General features: G+C 45.7%; 1 protein-coding gene across 6 annotated transcripts; it reads right to left on the reverse strand.

Moving 5' to 3' along the window:
• Positions 1-20: 20 nt before the first annotated feature.
• Positions 21-19680, reverse strand: LOC308480914 (rac GTPase-activating protein 1-like). 6 transcript variants are annotated; one of them, XM_081012900.1, is made up of 17 exons: positions 19333-19680; positions 18127-18212; positions 14016-14218; positions 12573-12709; positions 11107-11179; positions 9067-9108; positions 8650-8730; positions 8183-8300; positions 7100-7275; positions 6263-6418; positions 5907-6002; positions 4874-5075; positions 4670-4775; positions 3783-3915; positions 2817-2928; positions 2563-2668; positions 21-1925 (listed from the first exon to the last, which is right to left on the reverse strand). In XM_081012900.1, exons 1-17 carry the CDS (start codon positions 19431-19433, stop codon positions 1871-1873), a joined length of 1983 nt encoding a protein of 660 aa, XP_080869026.1. In that variant the 5' UTR covers positions 19434-19680; the 3' UTR covers positions 21-1870. The 6 variants fall into 6 exon arrangements, with proteins under 6 accessions (XP_080869026.1, XP_080869031.1, XP_080869030.1 ...); XM_081012905.1 differs by having other exon boundaries at positions 11107-11182; positions 18127-18209; positions 19307-19413; XM_081012904.1 differs by having other exon boundaries at positions 11107-11182; positions 19307-19413.
• Positions 19681-20282: the final 602 nt, after the last annotated feature.

The raw sequence follows: 20282 nt of genomic DNA on the forward strand, positions 1-20282 counted from the left end.
TTTTATCCACTGGAGGCCACATGTTCAGTTGCCAGTTGGTGATGCTATTACGTTTCACAGGAGGAGCAATGCATCTCCACGATAGGGGGCAGCCAAGAGGGGGCTCTGCAGATGTTTTGGATTAAAACTGTCATCACCTCCACCCAGCATGGCCGGTGATTGTAATTGTGGTCCAAAACATCTGAAGGGCACCAGATTTGCTGCTCGCTGCTCCAGGAAGAAAAAAAGAAACTAGCAAGGGCACATTTAAAGGTAGGAGAAAGGAAGAGGGTGGACTTCTTTGAATGATAAATAGCAAGACTGTCACATGCTGATATTATAGTTTTTATTATGATAGATTGATAACAGAGTGTCTTTATTATTAGGCTATTAGGATCTTCTTGTTCAAGTCTTTTCAAATATATTTATGAAAGAAAAATCAACAATGGAATTTTAATGGGGACCCGGAAATTCAAAACACCTTTTGAGAACATCCTCATCCACACCAAATTCCCTGCTGTTGACCATGCCTTTAAGGCACTCAGCACTGGAGGGACTGAGCATTTAGAACCACAGTTCCCAGCCATTGGAGTAAGGTTGACTCACACATTGGAAAAGAAGTTCATGGTACAGCTCCTTCCACTCAGCATACTGGGATTCAGTTAGGAGTTCACAAAGGGGAAATAATTTGTTAAGAGCCATGGAATCTTTCAGGTGGCAAGAACCCAAAATTCCCTCAGCAAAATACATAAGTTTAGAGCACTGCTGAAACGAGCAGAGAAAGAGAAGGGATTGGGCAGGAGTGAGTCTCAAGAGAGAGAAGGGAAGCGATAGACTGTGTGAGAGACAAAACTGAAACAAAACCAAGTCATTGCTCTGGACAGTCTTTCATCTCCCATCCTTCTTTGATACTATTTACTCCAGAAGGATATGTGGACATTTTAGCATCAGGAGACTCTTACGACGTTTTCATAACTGATTGATACAGGGTAATGCAAAAGTACAGAGCTAAGAAGTCTTGCTTCCTTAAGTTCAGCATCAAGTAAGTTCCATCGGTGATTAAGGCACACCCGTTAACAGTAAATGGCCTCACTCAGGGCTGACATGTGGCCAAGCTGGGTCAGAGGTACTACTTCTAGGATGATTCTGGGCAGAAGGGATTGATTGGGTGGTGCGCCAGCACAGCTGACACCCCCACAAACCCCAAATGGAGTAGGCACAGGAGTTACAGAAACTCTGAAGGGGGTGGGAATAGTAATACCAACCTCATGTGCTAGTAAATACCACCACTTCCTGTTTAGCCATTCCAGTTTTTGAGGAAGCTGCCCCCTGTAAACATGTAAGTGCTCTAACGAGGACCAGGGACAGCATCAAGAGCAAAAATCAGTGATTGAGGTGATGAGGATTCTAGTGCTCGAGAAACCTCCCACTGTGCCATGTTTGGTTTTTGATCAGAATGATACCACTAATGAACTGCTCCAGGAAATGACTTTCTCCATCCACCACATGACAACAACTCTGCCATTCATGTATAACCAGTAATGGACATGGGGGGAAAGGCACAAAAGGTATGCACACAAGGTAAGCTGAACCCAGTTTTCACTGCCCCGGAGTCCATCATAACAGAGGAAACAGATGGCTCAAGAACATGCCTGGAGTTTTCAGCAAACCAGAAGTCCACAAAGCAAGACCCAACAGTATGAAAGGGGAGGGGCAAGATCTCCTCTGTTCCTGATCATGGAGGTTGGAGAAACGATTGTCAGCCACCATAAGAGATAAGGCACATAGCATCTCCCTATGAAATGTGAGGACACAGGCCTGGAATCTGGAGGTGGCAAGGAAGAGGGTTGCTGGGAGGAAGCCAACGCAACGCTGGTGCATCAGAGTTGCTTCATGATACTGGAAGTGGGAAGAATTTGCCCGTCTTCTTGGTGCGGGAGGCATTCCTGGCAGAAGACAAAACAGGAGAGGGAGACCCCAGAGTGGACATCTATGGCAGCCCCCTTGGCAGCAGCCCCTCTGGCCAGGTGAAAGGAAGGTCAGAGAACCTCCACAACATGTAGGAGCCTCCACACCTCAGGGGCATGGGCACATGGACAGCTGTGGCAACAAGAGTTTGATAACCCTTCCCAAACAAACCCAGTCCTTATCCAAGGATGGTAGCAGCACTCAATAGCAGCAGGGTTGGGGAATCTTCAGCCAGAAGAAAGCCTTCCCTCACAGGCAACCTTCCTGGTGTGGCAAACTAGTGGTGAGCAGGGCCAGAAGCAAAAGTGGTCAGAGCAGCCGGTGTGACTTATCATTGACTATCTTTGGACTATGTTCCAGCCATACGAAAACCAAAGGTTCTCTCTCACACACCCAAACAGACACTCGCTACTTCTCCATCCAGGCAAGCAAGAGCACCATCATAGTTTAACAGCACATTCCAGTTAGGCAAAAGCAGGGAGTGGAGCAGGATCTGTGAGGGGAAAGTCCTGGGAGACCCGACAAGGAGGCCTTGATGGCTGCATTCAGCTCACAGGTCCCCCTCCCCTGCAACCCCACAAAATGCACCCCAGGCAGCTGTGCCAGCTCACTTACAAGGGTGGGAAGGTGGTCCCAATGCAGTCCCAAAGCTTATTAGGGAGACAGCCACCTCCTGGGCTCATCTGGACTTCAGGGGGAGTCAGAGGAAAGAAGATCTGGTCTGTGGGTGGAAGGTTAGAGGGAAGTATTAGGTCCAGCTCCCCACCACCACCACCACCACCAACCTGTCCTTCGGAGGATCACCAAAACTGAGTAAGGATGGGGCTCTTATATTTCTTCCTCCCCAAGCCACCCACACTTCAGTTCACCTTGCTCATTCATGACGCTGGGCTTTTGCACCAAAGGCACTAGGTTTTCCTGCTCTTCTCCCACAAAATGTCTCCAGAACGAAAGAGGCAGTGCTAAGAGATTGGCAACCACCTGCGGGGGAATGGAATCATGTTAGCTTTGTCTGCCGCCTAATCGTGGAAATTCTTCCCTATCTGCCCCACCCGGCCTTCATTAGCTGGTTCTTGCTTATGTTCCACAGAGGTGTCTATCTGCCCATTGTTTTCACATGGCTTCAGTTGTCATCATAAATTTACTGACAATGTGGTAGAGATGAGAGCTTGCAAAAATGCAAGCTTGGAGGAACAGTGAAAGCTGACACTCTCACAAGCCAATATTTGAAACAAAGCATTCAGAATAATTCTCTGAACTCTACTAATTGAGATGCAAGAGCATTGATTAAGCAGCAGTCAGTTATGCTCCATTTGTTACCTTGACTTTTGAATTTCTCACTGCAGCTTTTATGCTCTTATGAAATTTTATGGAATAAGAAAGCCATGGCACATAGCAAGGGCTCACTTGCCGAATTTTGCAGTGGGCTAAAATTAGCGTTTCTGGGAATCTCAGCTCCCCCCCCCCCACCTTTTAATATAAAAAAGCAAGTTTCTAGCCCATAAGACAAAAATATAATATTAAAAATCTGTTTAAAATGCTTGGCAAAGTCTCAGAAGTAAGCAGGATTTCCCACAGTCAGGACTTTGTTCCTGCCTTTGTCACAATTAGCAGAAACATTCCTCCTCCAAGCTCAGGGTACCTCCCCACATTCCACTGAGTTCACAAGAGCTACCCTGGTGCAACAAAAATAATCAATCCTCAGTTCCACACTGCATCAGGATTTTGCTTGATGTACAGTCTGAGCATTGTGCAGTCTTTCCTGCAGTCCCACAGAGGGTCAGAAAAAAAATAAATACTGCACACAAGTAACAAATACAGGTTGCATCTGTTACCAGGCATTGACGTGGTGTGTCTTCCATGATGATGCGTGGGGAAGGGCTAGGATTACTGTGCCCAACTAGAGTCGGTCCAAAGATACGTGCTAGGTTGTGCAGGTCCATTCGACACTCAGGGCTCTGCATGACCCTAAGGACAGAGAGATGGATCCATGGAGTCAAAGGCCAAAGGCCAAAGTAGAATCCTTCTAACCCAAAGGTACAAAGCCCAGCTATATCCATAACATGGATGGTGGGCATCACAACAGGTCAGAAACCATGGTTCATGCAGGCCACACAATGGGTGAAGCAACCAAGCCCACAAGACAAGACAAATTGCAGGGGACAGGATTAGACAAAACCCCTCATTAGCAGAAAATGTATTCCTGACACCCCTTGATGCAACAGATATCCATTATTATGTTTATTTCTTTTAAGTGAGAAGTGCATTATCTGATGTAGCAAATAAGTGTCCCAAAACAGGTTTCTGAACAGTTACTGTGGATCCAATCAATGAACAGAAAAGAGCGCTGTTCAAACCTATTGTGCAAGACAGGAAAATACCCATAGTAGCAAGTGGTGCAGTCAGCACTTTCAACAAGGATTGATGATGGAACAATTGTCAGATACTTATCTGCTTGCCCTTGTACAGAGTAAGAAAATTAAGAAAAGGAAGACCTTTATGGAATGAAATGCAAAGGCCTTTACAAATGGGGAAGCAAATTCACAACACTCCTAACATGCAGAAACAGTATTATGTTGTTTCAAAGGAAAATACATGGCTTGAACATGCAGTGTCACCTTTTGCCAAGGCAGAAATCTCCACCAAGTTGAGGGAAAGTTTTGCACATTTTAGAGTCCCAGGTATCCCCCTTCAAGCCTAAAATCTGCCCTCACCAGCTTACCTATGGAGATGCAGCACCAGAAAAGCCAGAGTGTCCCTATTGGCCAGAGGCAACTTCATCACAACATGGCAGAGTGCAGTCTGGCGAGCAGCTTCATCTGGAATTTCTGGGTGGGAAGAAAATAGTGCTATGAGGTGGGGGGGGGTTTTCATTACTACCACTCCAGAAAAGGCACTTTCCACCTACTGCCTTGTCCAAACTCACCTGAAGCACGCAGGAAGGCAGGGTGCAGGGCAAAGGTCACTAGAGGTTCCTTCAGGCTCCTCAGAAAGTCCTTGAGAACCCCACAGATCACATTGACATCAGCCACCTGGTCCAGTGAGGGAAGTGCTCCTCGGGCACAAAGCAGCTTGCGCTTCCATTCTCGAATGAGGTGCTCTGAACCTGGCACTCTGTATAGCCCAGCCTGCAGATCACGAGGAGCAAAAGACAAGAGGAACAGATGCACACACAAAAGCTTGTAACGGCCACTAAGGTACAGTCCCAGCCGGCACTTCAGGCCTGGAATCATTACCACTAGTCAGAAGCATCTGCCGGCACCATTTTGTGGCCTTGCCTCTTTCTGCTTTTTAAAGATGTCACGGCCATTTTGTGTGATGCTGCACCCTCATGGATACTTTAGGACTTGAAATGTGAAAGACAGGGCCTTGGATTGGGCCTGTAAGTATATAATTAACTCCTGTGGCTGGATAAAAACAGGCACTGGGTATGCAAACCCATCTCCCACCACCAGTAAGGAGGGTAGCCGAAGCAAAGAGTTCCGGGCCTAGGGAGAGGGTCAGAGCAGGCAACACCAACATAGGATATCCAATGAGAAAGCTCAGAGCATGCAGAATGCAAAGAACGAGGGGACAGATAAGGAGAACAGCAGCAGCAGCAGAGATCAGAAGTAAGATTATGAAGAGCCTAAAGAGGCTGAGAGGAATTTGGGGGAGAAAAAGTAGCCAGTGAACAGAAATAGACAAATATTAAAAATGCATTAGAAAACCAAACAACCAGCCAAGATGAAAAAGGAAAAGAAGATCAGAAGTCAGGAGAAGCAAGTGAACTAAATGCAACACCTCTATCCCAACAGCTAGCATAGGGGAAGTAGGGCAAAAAGAAAAATATCACAGAAGTTGTGCAGTGACAGAATTAGATGTGGAAATCCAGGTTGATGGCAGTTAAGAGTAAACCATCAGCAGCTCAACCAGCCTTTCAGAGCCCCACTGCTGGGCCCCCCCATAAATGCACTTACCTCCTTCAGGCCACGCCTTTCCACTTGATTCACACACTGGATGACTAGCGGGGGCACCAGAGGTGGGGTGGAGGGTGCAAAATCTGCCAGAATGCCCTGAGAAGACACAGGGAACCTTAGAAGAGGCAACTGGTAGTCGGGGGGTATACTGTCTGACAGTGGAGGAAGAACACAGGCATTGTGGCTAGTAGCCATTGATCACGGCTAGTAGCCATCAATGTGGATTGGGGGGAAACAGCTCAGCCATACCTGCCGCACATGTCACCCCAGCCACCCGAATTGCTCTTGCCCCTGGCAAAGCCGGCAGCACTGAAATAAAAGCCCCACGAGCTCCCATCCCAGGGAAGCGTCCTCACCTCTCTCGCTCTGGGGGAGGCAGTCGGCCTGCACACGGACGGGCTGCGTTCTTTGCACTCAGGATGCACTACAAGCTGGCAGGGCCGACATTTCAGGGCCATCTTCCCAAAGCGCAGGCGGGATTTGCAAACCGCACACGACTCCAGGCTGATCATCTTGTAGCCAGGGAAGAGAGAAGAGCATTAGATGAGCACAGCAGAGATCAAGAGGAAAAAGACCACAGGCTTCCCATAGCTTGCCCCTTTGTACAATATCCCTCTAGCTTGAATTTGTCCAATGGAGCTCTTGGATTTATTTATTGCATTTATACACTGCCTTTCTGCCAAAGCGGTTGACAGTTTTAAAACATCAAATAAATGATACAAAAGGTATAGTTGGCCCAGGGGTAGGTGGGGAGGGGAGAGTCCAATTGGCACAGGCTCTGGTGCTGCCCCTGCCTGCCCCCACCCCAATCTTGTCTTCATGGAGCTTTTTTTGTAGGTACATTCCACACCATGTTACTGGCATGATCCTTAGTTCCTTAGTGGTGGGTTTGTACTGGAGCACCCACAGATTGTTCCACTTTATCAGCTATCCTGAGATGCTTTCAAAATGTTACTGCATGATTGCCACCAGGGCGAGCACTCTTGGGCAAGACAGAAGCAGAACTTTTGTAGTATGCAGTGTTACAAGATTTTAACAGGAAGTTATGAGACTTGCACAAAATTGGAAACAAATGCAGACAGTTGGCTTAGGAGAACCCAGTCAACCTATCATTAAGAGCACTTGAAAGAATCCCGGCAGATAAGCACTCCAGCTGAGGGCGTTGCTGAGAGGCAGCCCTGTTCTTTTCTCACCGTCTTGGAAGTAAAGTGGTGCTCTTGGAGGGGTGGTGTTCCCTGTGTGCGAGAAGGAGAAAAGGGGTCCTGAACACCCCTCAAGTCAGTCCTAATCTTCGTGCCAATGGTGTCACTCTCAGCCTGGCTATTACTTCTGCCTGACCCCTCACTGCTGCCCCAGAAGGAAGTGGCGTCTGTGGAGAGAAGACCACACATCAGAGACACATTTAAAGGCATGGACGCTTTCGTCCAGCGTTCAAGCTGGCACCTCCCAGAAGTCATTGTTGGATCTTAGCACTGATCTACCTACTTCCATCTGCAGGCTCCCATTTGGAGTGTGACGCCCTGGGGGTGCAGAAGCCCACAATCAAGAACTCAGTGTGACTGCTCTGTGTGGACGGAGTTGGCCAGGAACCTGGGCTAAGGTGGGGCAGACAACTTGCTCAATCCCCTCCAGTGGTCCTGGGCTTGGGAGCATGGTGGCGGTCAACTGTCCAGAGGACAGACAGGTGGGAGAATGGACTCAAAAGTTTGCAAACCAGACCCCATCTTTAAAGGAGGGGGAGACAAGCCAAATATCTCCCTGCTCCTCATAAAGCCATTCTTGCTATTCTAGCTCCTATGAATCCAAACCTACACATCTGAGATCACGATTAAACCATTTGGACACACTCAGAGACTGCCTGCCAGTCTCTTGCACATAACATGGCTCGTGGTTTTGTAGTTCTACCCCTCCTCCTCCTCCTCCTCTAAACCAGCACCGCATCCAAATCTGTTTGGACTGCACACCCTTTCTTCAAAGGAAAGGCATAAGTACCCTGAGCATGTATTGAGTAGATTCCCCATCCCCACTTACAACTAAGGAAAATGGGATGGCGAAGAGGAGCCCAGGCAGAACAGGATCTTTTGTCCCTTCACTGTCCCCAACTCCCTTTACAGCATTCTGGGAACATCCTATTTTCCATTTTGGAAACGGAAAAGCTTATTGCAGCATATTCTCTAGTTCTGCTGCTAAACCTTCTGTCAACACTCATTACCTAACCATGTCTGCCCACCTCCAGAACAGGCCAGGCCACACCCAAAAAAGGAGGGAAGAGGCACCTGAGCGTGTGGACAGGCAACGGCTCTGCTGGGATCGGCGACGGGGCACCACAGCAATAGGAGGCAAAACGTGGGCAGTGGCTCCGGATCTCAGAGTCGCCACAGACATCTTATTGGCCTGGCAAGATTGGAAGGGAGGGGCAGAGAATGATGAATGGCAGTCTTGATCAAACCCCTTTAAATGAAGGATGCAGGATTATTCTCTCTCACACACACATCCACACGTTCAAAGGAATCTTAACCCTAAGAGCTTGCAGAACATAAGGGAAACCCCGTTTTACTTGAAGCTTCATTGCCGTTTGATCACGCCATGTATAACACATACCCTGCCGTGCAATCTACCACATTGCAGTATCTTTTTATCAGAGCCATTTATTATCAGAGCTGATTTTGCAATGGTGTCAAAGGTTGCAGGCTGGGTCTTCCCTTGTACAGAGATACGCACAAGGGCATCGCCAGGTACTTACACTCGGAGGCGGAGGTGCCACAGATGTTTGTGCAGATTTGGTTGTTGCCACTGGCTGAATCAGGGGCACGAGGGAGGAGCACTGGAGGAGAGAAACAGGTGTGAGAGCAACAGGAAGACAGATCCACGTAATTCCGGGTGAGGGAAGCTCAGCACAAATTGCTTGCCATTTTTCAGACTATCAACAAGACAGAGCAAAGTAAATGGTGGGATACAGACGAAGACGTTTTCAAATATTTGAATGTGTAATTAGAATCGCATATGGGTAAGGAAGATTTATCTCCTCCTGTCCAGTTGTGGTCTCTGATGAAACAGATGTTTGAGGCAGGCACACAGAACTAGTATAGGACGGGTGCTTCAGTTCTGGAATATGTGGCAGCTGAAGGACAGGATGCTTCCCAGCCCCACCTTCACTTACCCCTTTGTCTCTGCCTTTGAGGGATTTTATCACTTCCAAATCCTAGAAGAAAACAGAAAAGGAAAGCCTGAGAAAGGATGTAGACACATTTGTAGCTCATGGGCTACTTAAAATGAAGGCCCACCCTGAGCTTGAGCACATCTTACCACTTCTTCCCATCTCAAGTTTTGAACTGTGTGTATACATACATACATACATACATACATACATACATATGCATCATTTTAAAAGCTTCTGCAGATAGCCACCTGTATCAGATTGTATCTACATCCCAGAAGCCTCTTCAGCATTCACAGTATGCACACATGTTTCAATGGCTATAAGAATCTGTCTGCTTGCATTCATCAACAACACACATGTATCTTACTAAGGTTCCATATTCTTGTTTTCTGCAAGAAGCTACCCTAAACCCTGGCATTCTGGCTACAGTCAAATAGAATGCTAGTGTGCTTTTAGTTTGTTGCTGGTTTAATTTTATTTTTTTAAAAAGTTGTAATTGTTTTTACTTTATTATTTATGTAAAGTATTTTGAGTGTTGTTGTTTTTTACCATCAAGTAGTATACAAATTTTATTAAATAAATAAAATAAGTACAGAGTTGCCTGCAATCTGCATTAGGAGGTGTGCTTGCCTCCATCATAATTAACTTTCCGGAGGAATTTGTAAACATCCCTGTTTATCCAGGCATTTGGGGGATGAGGAATAGTTCCTGGCAACCCCATGACCATTGGATGGAAGAATGCTTTGAACTGTAATTGCTTTTAGAACGTTTTGAACTGAAGCTGTGTTCATATGTTTTTAACCGTTTTAGAATGTTTTTGCTTAATTTTAAAGTTGTGTATCTGTTGACCTGGGGAGGAAGAGCGAGATATAAATGCAATAAGAAATACGCAAATAAACAATGCAATTAAATTACATCTGTCACGGTATCTGGTCTCCAAAAAATCTGTGCTCTCATTAGAACAAGGTGCCCATTTCTCACCCCAAAACAGCAAATAAATGTTTGAACCTATGAAGGGTGTTGACAACTTGCTTTACACAAATACGCACCAGTTAGGTCAAAGGCTGGTTTAGTCCTGCTCCTCCTCACATAGTTTAGTCTTTTTAAAAACGGCAAAGCTATTTTGCTTTCCCTTGTTGTTGCTAGAATAGCTGCAAGACTACTCTGGAAATCTGGGGAGAAGGGGGAAGGTATGATGGTGCTGCAATACATGCACTTTGCAATAGGTGCTCCCCACAGCTAGCTTTCCCTAGTTCAAACCAAATTCTATTAAAATGTTGCATAACTGGTTCTCTCCCCGTAGAATAGAAACTTTTACTGTTTTGGGCATACAAGTGCCACAAGGGTGCTTTCAAACTGTTGCTCTTAATATGTCACATGCATCTTCTCCCTTCAGTGACCAAGCATAATTCCCCCTGAAAGAGTACCATATTTTTTCGTGTATAACATGCTCCAGTGTATAAGACGCCCCCTATTTTGGGGGACTCAAAATTAAGAAAATTGGGGGGAGATTGCCAAGGGTCGTTAAGCTCTTTTTTTCGGGGAACTGCCCAGAATTGCACATACATTGACAATCTACCCAATTGCCACTGCGGCAGCCAATCGCCAAAAAAACTCGCCACAACCACCAATCAGCCGCCCTATCGTCACTGAGAAACTCCAACTCGTGGCAGCAGCATATCACACGTCCCCCCCTCGGCACTACTCATGTATAAGACGAGCCAAGATTTTTAATACAATTTTTAAAGTAAAAAAAACCCTCGTCTAACACACGGGAAAATATGATACTTTGTTTCAAACCAACTCCCTTCCACATATATTGCCTCTGTTCATATTGATGTGTATCTCTGAAAACATACACCAACATGCAGGGCCTGTTGCAGTAGTATGTGTGGCACCATCAATTTCAAGTGTGAAGTCTTGGCTTCTGCTCCTGTAGAGCGCAGAGATCTCAGTCCACAGTAACCACAAGAGTCTGACTGTGCCCTGGAGCTTTCAGTTCTGACCTGGCAAGCCTGGGAGGAAGGGATGCTTACTTACCACTTCGTCATCCGAGTGATCAAAGCTGATGTCAGATATGATTGAGGCCCCAAGTCCTTCCACTGCAGACGGCCTACAGAGAAGAGTAACACAGGGGCTGTATCACAAATAACAGCCTCATATCACGCCTGTCTCTCCCACTCTTGCTATATAGCTCAGTTCTTCTAATCCAGTATCTTCTCCAAACACCCATCATTTTTAAAAAAAATTTAAATGTGGGGATACCATTGTGGGAAAGCTACATTTTCTTTTCATTCAGTCCCTTTCTTTGCAAGGACCCCATGATGAAAGTGAGACAGTGGTGGTGAAAGAAACATTACTGCTATTTAATCAAGTTTATTGTTCATTGCTATTTAATCAAGTTTATTGTAAGTTTATCATTCTAGCCCAAAGCCATGACAAGTTGTAATTACACTTGCTGTGTTGTTCTGGCATTGTGGGTTTGCATATGAACTAGTCGCCTATCATGATTGTTATTTTCGGTATGCATGTCAAGGGGCCCCTTCAGACCTGTAGAATTGGCACTTGGTTTTTTTTATACTACAGTGGTACCTCGGGTTACATACGCTTCAGGTTACATACGCTTCAGGTTACACACTCCGCTAACCCAGAAACAGTACCTCAGGTTAAGAACTTTGCTTCAGGATGAGGACAGAAATCGTGCTCCGGCGGTGCAGCGGCAGGAGGCCCCATTAGCTAAAGTGGTGCTTCAGGTTAAGAACAGTTTCAGGTTAAGTACGGACCTCCGGAACAAATTAAGTACTTAACCCGAGGTACCACTGTACTTCTCAATCATAGGAGCCAACTCCTAGGGGCCAAAGGGTCTTTGCACCCCCAATAAAATAGCTCATGGGCATTGCCATGCAAATGGTGTGTATGCACTGTGTCATGTGATGAATCATGCAGGGTAGGGCCTACTTGGGCCCCCCAATATTTTATTCAAGTTGGCACCCCTGTTCTCAATGTGGATATTCACACCAGTACATTGGTATTTAATTTGAAAGCCTTTTGCCCCCAAATCGTGTGTGTGTGTGTGTGTGTGTGAGAGAGAGAGAGAGAGAGAGAGAAAGAAAGAAAGAAAGAAAGAAAGAAAGAAAGAAAGAAAGAGAAGATGGAATGATTTTGCTTATGGTAACAACTACCTGCACATCTGAATCACCAGAAACTTTCTGCAAATAATAATAATTTGACTCTACCCATTATTGGAACCAGTAAAGCTAAACAGCAGGAATTAGGCAACTAAGCTGAGAGATAAAACTGATCTGCTGTGTATTTGGGCTGTAGGGTGTATATACAACTGTTTGATTGAATTTCATTTATTGTATGATTTGTGGCATGTGTGAAACCAGAGATTTACATATGTCCATTTTTAAAAACAAAAATATCCAGTCAGGACTCAGGGATTGATTTGCTTGCCTGAGAGAAGCTGCAATATCAGCTGTCTTAAGTACTCCCTTGCCACTCACCACTTGCCAGGCAGCAGGGTGCTGTGGCTGAAACGTGGCCTTTCTAAAGCCGCCAGGGCTGAGCGCTGGTCCTCATTGAAAGGACTGATTTGTGAATCAGCCATCAGGTAGTCATAGATAAGCTGCAGCTTGCGCTCCTGAGAGGGATGAAAAGGGGTGAGGGGTGAGTAGAACAATGGAGATCCTGTTGGAATGAAGAATGTAGCAGTCTTCAAGTGCAGCCGCTTTGCAGCTGTAACCATGTTCAGACTGGTACATCCCTCCTTAGGGTGGGGAGCACCCAGTTCTGCCAAGCCAACCTAATGCAAGTGAACTGTTTTTGCCTGGGATGCATGTCCAGGACTGCAACTGACTATGCACTAAATACATCCAAGTTCTGTGCTCCCAAAGTCCAAAATTCTGCAGTCTTAATTTCAAGAGAACAGTAAATTTCCACCTGCTTGCTGCATAGCTCAGTGTCTAAGCTACTGCGTCACATCAACTCATGGCAGCTTTTATGAAACCTGAAACAGCACAGCTGTAGTTGTTACGGTGCAGCAGTCTCTTGTCCATCTATCGTGCCACACACTAGCTTCTATTCGGGTTGTGCTTAAAACTTCCTTCTTGCTCCAGCCACATCTCTTTAGTTCCCAAGCTCTGTGGCAGCACCTCCCCACTCCAGGTTTAGATATTATTCTTCCCAGCATGCATCACTCTGACACAACACAAACCATTCACCTACTAGGCTTTATCGCCCTAAGAAAATAATAAGATGGGCATCATTATTTGGTTGGAATCTTATTTGCTATTGTTTTCTGCTGTTGCTTTTCTGCATATGAATTTTACTTTTCACTGTTACCCACCCTGGAAGTGCTTTTTGGCAATGAAGAGTGGGATACAGGTGCTTAAATAGTCTTGTTGATCAGACCAAAGGTCCTGTATCCTGTTTCTCAGAGGGTGCCTCTGGAAAGCCTAGGCCTCTGGATGGGATAGCCCTCTCTTGCTATTGTTCCCCTACCAACCGGTATTCAGAAGCCTGCTACCTCAGATCCTGGAAGAAGTACAGAGCAACCATGACAGGCAGCAACTGATAGCCTTATACATCATGAATTTATCTTTAAAACCCATATAAACTGGTGGCTGTCGCTTCACCTTAATTAGGAACTTGTGAAGAACTATGTAGGGAAGTGCTATAACTCAGTGGTACAGCATCTGCTTTGTATGCACAAATCCTTGGCATCTCCAGGTAGGGCTGTCATTGCCTCCTGGCCCCTGGAAAGTTGATGCTTCCAGTCAGTGTAGACAAATACCAAGCTAGATGGACCAAAACCCTGAACTCAGTACAAGGCAGCTTCCTTATGGTCTGTCCTGAATCAGCTTCATTTAATGGCCTCGGATTCTAACTTGAGAAGGGGAGAAAAACTCGCCCCCATCTACTTTTCTCCACCATGCCCCTCCAAGAACCTGCTTTTCCAGCTCAGCTTCTGCCCGGTGCCTTTTCTTCATCTCCACCTCCACTTGGTTGCGGGCGTGTTTCAACTTCACTTCCAGGACTGAACATTCGTACTCCGACTGGCGCAGCTTCTCCCTTGCTCCCTGCAAGTCGCAATCCAGGCGGCAGCATCTCTGGCGCATCCCCTCAAGACATTTGGCAATCTGGAGGCAGTCTAGAGAGGGCAGAAACAAGCATTGTGACATCCACAAAGGTTCTCCATGTGGCAACAGCAATGAAAAGAGAACTAACTGTGTGGAGTGGACTCTTTCTAAGTCAATGAGTCATTCTATTTTTATTTTATTTTTTTATTACTTTTCCAAATTTATAAAAAGAAATAACATTACAAAACACAGAACAAAAGAAAGCACATTACAATACAAAAGAAAAACATAAAAAACAATTATTTCTTCCAAGATCCAATTTACCTTACATTGTTAGCTGACCTCCTTGAATCCCCCCTAACTGAATTTCATTGTATCACCTTGTAACAGTTCTCCAAAGTCATATTTCTATTAAAATTAACTCCTTCCATTTACTATCCTCTTCTCTTTTATTAGTATTCTAATCCTTAATGTTTTACAACACATTCTTATTCTAGTCCTAAGCCTATTTGTTACTTCCAAGTGACTTCTAATTATCTTATATTATAATATTTAGCTAGATAGTCTTTAAATTTCTTCCAATCTTCTTGTGTCTCCTCTTCTTTCTGGTCCTGGATTCTTCCAGCCAGGTAGGCCAGCTCCAAAAAGTCCAACATCTTCATCTGCCATTCATCTATTGTTGGTATTCCTTGTGATTTCCAATTTTTGGCCAATAAAGTCTTGCCACTGTGGTGGCATACAAAAACAGTCTAACATCTTTTTTGGGCAGTTCCAATCCTATTATTCCAAGTAGAAAGGCTTCTGGTTTCTTAATAAATGTATTTTTCAACATTTTTTTCAATTCATTATAATTTTTTCCCCAGAAGTCTTTCACCTTAAGACACGTCCACCACATATGGTAAAAAGTTTCTTCTTTTTCCTTGCATTTCCAACATTGGTTATCATTTGTATGATAGATCTTTGCTAATTTCACTGGGGTTAATATATAATTTTCATAATATTTTATTTTAGAACAGTACATGCAGTAAACCTAACCCCTTTCTTCCAAAGCCTTTCCCAATTTTCCAACATTATATTGTGTCTAACATCTCTTGCCCAGTCAATCATCACAGATTTAACTTGTTCATCCTTTGTATGCCATTCCAACAATAAATTATACATTTTAGAGAGATTTTTAACATTGGTATCTAACAACTCCGTTTCCAATTTGGATTTTTCTGTTGCAAAACCATTTTTATTATCAAGCTTATACAGTTCATTAATCTGATAATGTTGTAGCCAACCATCCAATTTATCTTTAATTTGGTCAAATAGTCTTAATTTAAATTCTTCATTATCTTCCAACAATAAATCAGCATAATTCAGCCATTTACTCTCCATATTTAACTTTTTCTGGGCCTTTGCTTCTATTGGTGAAAGCCACCTGGGTGTTTTCCTTTCTAAGAGATCTTTATATCTTATCCACACATTATAAAGAGATTTCCTGATTAAATGATTTTTAAAACCTTTGTGGGCCGTTATCTTGTCATACCATATATATGCGTGCCAACCAAATACATTGTCGAATCCTTTCAAATCCAACACATCAGCATTATCTAGTTGAATCCATTCCTTGATCCAGCAGAAAGCCGCAGCTTCAAAATATATCTTCAAGTCTGGCAGGGAAAATCCCCCTCTTTCTTTTGAATCTGTTAATATTTTATATTTAATTCTGGGTTTTTTCCCTTGCCAGATAAATTTAGACAATGCTTTCTTCCATCTTACGTTGTCAATAATTGGAATAGTTTGGAATAAAAACAACATCTTTGGCAATACATTCATAGCAAATGAGTCATTCTAGAAGAGCTCAAGAACAGCTGAAGGCAGTGGCTACAAATTATGGGGGTGCCATTTTATTTAACACACTTTATATGCTGCTTGATTGTGAAAATCTCTTAGTGGTTTACAAAACAACAACAACCATGTTGTCATCAAAGAAAAACCTCTGCCAATGCTGATGCTTAGAGGTGATGCAGTTATAGTCCTGAAATCTCAGCTCCTTCAGAACTGCCAACACTGGTTTTACTCATGCGACCCACCCTAGTACCTTTGACTTCCTGCTCCATTTCATGGCATGTTACAATGACCACAAAAGGGCTATCCTAAGGCAGTGATTGTGAAACCATGGCCCTCCAGATGCTATTGAACTACAACTCCCATCATTCCTGACCATTGCCAATGCTAACTGGAGCTAATGGGAAGTGGAGTTTTTAAGAAAGCAGTGGAGCCATTTAAGCAAATGACACAAGCAAATACAAAAAAGGGTTGAAATTAACCCCCCCCCCTTGGACTAGACAATGAATTGGATTGGAGAATCCCAAAGAACTCTTATGACCTGAGCCCAATTATGTGATGACACTAACTGAGAAAACCCATATAGTCATCCAGAATCTTGCCACCCTGGTTTTGTCCTGCTCAGAATCAGCATCACCTTCAGATGTCTGGTGGTGGTAGTGCCTGGATAATATGTCCTCAATGGGTCCATCTCCTTTTTGCTGCTGCCACCTCTGCCCATTTACTTGCCCTTTAAGCCCAAACTAAAGAGCCACCCAGAAGAAGTGGGCAGGGCAAGCCAAGCAGAAATATTGCTCCTCTTCCCTGTCATTGGTTGCTTCATTTAATGGGATCAGGGCCTGCATGTCCCATTTTGACACTTGAGGCAAAACTGGAGGTGCCACCCTGCCCTGCTGCCACCACTGTGCCACCTGCGGTGCCAAGGCTGGCACTGCTTCTTGCTCGTGATGGAAGTGGCAGGTAGGGTGGGTGGGGCACTCACGGGGATGCTGCCTCAGGTGCTTCCACCTGCTGAGGTATAAGCTTCATCCCACCTCATGGGTAGATCAGATCTGGATCAGACAGGTAAACAAGGAGCAAGGAGAAGAAGAGGGCTTTAGAGGCTGGCACCAGGACCCTTGTTCACCTGATGACGCCGACCCCTAACGCTGACCTTAATTTCAAGCACTACAGTAGCTTTCTACATGGACACTGGATAGCAAAGGACCCTAGTAGGGCAGCAGAGGGGAGAATTTTTCAGCAAAAGGGCCACATTCCCTCATAGGTACCCTTCTGAGGGCCGTATGTTAGTAGTGGGCAAGATCAGAGGCATAAGAGGATGGAGGAACAGGTGTGGTCACCAGCCTTTGTACGGGAGAAGTCAGAGGCTAATAAGAGACATGGTCAGAGTACAAGGGCATATGCCAGGCAGGCAAAAGCACTTGAGTGTGGTGATAGTTAGTTCAGCCCAGGAATAGTCCTGAGGGCAAGACAGAGGGACCTGGAGGACCGCATTTTACCTCTGGGCCTGAGATTGTCCACCCCCTCTAGCAGGATATAAAGAAAGACAACCCTGGAACCTGTTTCCATGCATGGCTTAGTGCCAGGATGGGGACACAAACTATTTTTGTAACACAAAACCAACAACACTGAGAAATGCTAACAAACACAAAACAAAGCCAGGCTACAAATCAAAGGAAGTGGGAACTGTTGTCATGGCAATGTGAGCCCAAGAATGAGCAGCAGGGGGGTGATTTATTCAGTTCAGTAACAACATAATTACAAGCAATCTAAATATATCAGCTAGCTTAGTACTGTAATGCCATTAACATCCAAATAATGACCAGCTACATACTTGTCAGCCAAGCCCAGTCTCTCTGCATTGACTGGGCAGAACAACAAAAGGTTGTTCTGTTTACACTTACTTCTTAACTGGGCAATGGGTGAGAATGCAGTTTGCAAGTTTTCTGAACTTCAGATAAAATTTGTATTTTACAATTAGAACATCATCTCAAAAATCATTGAAGATTCATGGAAGCGGGGGGGGGGGGGAGGTCAGGCTGCAGCCCCCAAGGCATTGTGTGCATTGCTTAATGCACATCAAGCACCATTAGCAATATGTTCAGATTTGTCAAAGGCAAAGGAAGGAGAACCTTGGCCAACCCACCTAGTTCGATGCTGCTGTTGAACTCTATGAGGCTCAAGAGCTGGTCCATGTGGCGCATCAGCTGCGGGTACAGGCGATTCATCCTGCTAAAGATACAAGGGTCGAGAGGGAAGCAAAGGCACTCTGGGCTTCAAAAACCAGTTAAGGGAGTGAAGAACAGGCAACACCCAAGTATGTGTAGGCCCCAGCCCCGCAGGGGCCCAACACCTTTAGTGGATGCTAAACACTAACAAAGAAAAAGCTTCCCTGAGCATGTACAGAGAGAGTCTTTGCTATGTCACTTCCACCCAACCCCTGGACTTTTAGAACAGCTTCCAGAAATGAGGCCTGATATGCCTTGAAGAGGAGGCCTAGGAACCACTTTACATTTTCATTTTCTAAGAAAAAATCCTCAGCAAATCTATATATAATACAGAAAAGGCGCGGGGTGGGGTGTGTGCAGGAGAACGTCTTATTAGTAGCACTTACATGTTACTAGGGCATAGAGACTCCAGTCAGGCGAATATGGAAACACACTGACTGCTCGCGGAACAAATTAAGAGCATCAGTGAATCAGCACCTGAGGTAAGAAGCCATAGTACTGCAGCCACCCACACAAAGCATCCTCCGCCATCGAAGAACCGCTGGGTGAGCCGCGGCGTGTTTTAAGCAACCCGCCTACTTAGAAAGCGCCACCCATCCCCGGGATTAAAGCCGGGAGCCAATTCGGCCTCTTTTTAAGGAGGGACGGGGATCTCGGCAACAAACCCCCCTCCGCTCTCAGTCGAGGGAAAGCCTTTCTTTTCTGCTACCAGCGGCCCCTCCAAAGTTGTTGCGCCTTCTCAGCCCCCTCTGGCTGCGGGTGGCTAGGCCTCGTCCTTAGCAAAGATGTGGGTACACTGGCTCTTTAACAGGCGAGGGGGTTTCCCTCACCCGCCGCCCAGACCTGAGCGGCAAAGCATCCCAAGCCCATCGCTCCAAAGGCAGTCGGGGCGTAGGAGAGTTTCTCTAGGTGGAGATTTCTGCGCCACTTTAAGAATAGCGAGCGCGTCTCCAGGGGGCTGAAAGAGCACGTGCGGGCCCCATCTCCTCCGCTACCTCCCCCGGCTTGGAACAGTTGCGCCACGAAGCTTCCGTGACCTTCATGAAGTCGGGGGAGCCTCCATTCCGGAGCAGGTGAGCGCCACCTTTTCGCCTATACCTTTAGGCCCAAGATGCTCGCATTACCGAGGGCGTTCCTTCTCGCGAGGGGCCGCTGTCCATCCATCTGCACTTTCGGCATCTGCTCCCTCCAGGCAATACCCGTCCGCCCCCAACCACGTGCACATTCCCCGGCCACTCAAGACATCGCGCTGTGCTTCTGAGGAAGGGGCCTGCAGCCCGTGAAACTTTGGCTTTACTTCTTTTAAGGTGGTGCTAGGCTCCTTGATTTCATTTTCCCATCTCCAGCGTACCTGGGCATTTTGTTCAGGGGTGTGATTGGGTCAGGGGTCCTGGAATCTCTACCCACAGCGATTCTGCAAGGGAGCTTGCCACTTTCTGGGATTTCTGGTTTGTTGGACTCGTGTGTCTTCCTTCGAAGTTCAGAGGCACAGCACCTTCAGCACATCCTTCCCTGTCCTTCCTTTAGCATTCCTATCCAGCGATAACTGGGTCCCTCTGGTACTCTCTCCATTCCACTAGGCTTGGATCATGCCCACTATAGCTACGCTTGCCTTTAAACCCCAGCATTCCAGTTTGCCCATCTTGGCTCTTGAGTATTCTAGCTGCCACTTAACCTAACGTCACATGGTTGTGGGGATTAAATAAGGATGGGAAGAAGTAGGTACATCATATATTGAGCTCCTTGGAGAAAAAGGTAGGAGATGATGGTGGTGGTGATGACGACGATGATGATATAAACATGGTTTCTCTCTCCCAAAGGTCTCAGGCACCTGCACTTTCATTACCTAGTTCTATTCCACCCCTATTTGGGCAATATCAAACAGTTTCACTCCCATCTTTAAGGATGATTTATTCTGGACCGGATGCCCCTCAGCGCCTGCCAGCTTTCCTCCAGCCATCTTTTCAGCTGCAGAGCTATCCTAATAAGGGTAGGCCAAGTCCAAAGGAGGAAAGTGCTGTGAGTGGCAAACACTGGGCTGGGGGAGTAGGGTGCTTCATCCAGACTAGCAGTG

Source organism: Podarcis pityusensis (assembly GCF_964106645.2).
Source record: "Podarcis pityusensis genome assembly, chromosome: 1".
In the NCBI taxonomy this organism is placed as follows: domain Eukaryota; kingdom Metazoa; phylum Chordata; class Lepidosauria; order Squamata; family Lacertidae; genus Podarcis; species Podarcis pityusensis.

Coding starts and splice junctions, on each gene's coding strand:
- LOC308480914 (XM_081012900.1), bottom strand. CDS start 19,433: ATGTGCACGTGGTTGGGGGCGGACGGGTATTGCCTGGAGGGAGCAGAT. Junction 5,076..5,906: donor AAAGGCGTGGCCTGAAGGAG/GTAAGTGCATTT, acceptor CGTGATCTGCAG/GCTGGGCTATACAGAGTGCC. Junction 2,669..2,816: donor CAGCGTCATGAATGAGCAAG/GTGAACTGAAGT, acceptor TTCCACCCACAG/ACCAGATCTTCTTTCCTCTG.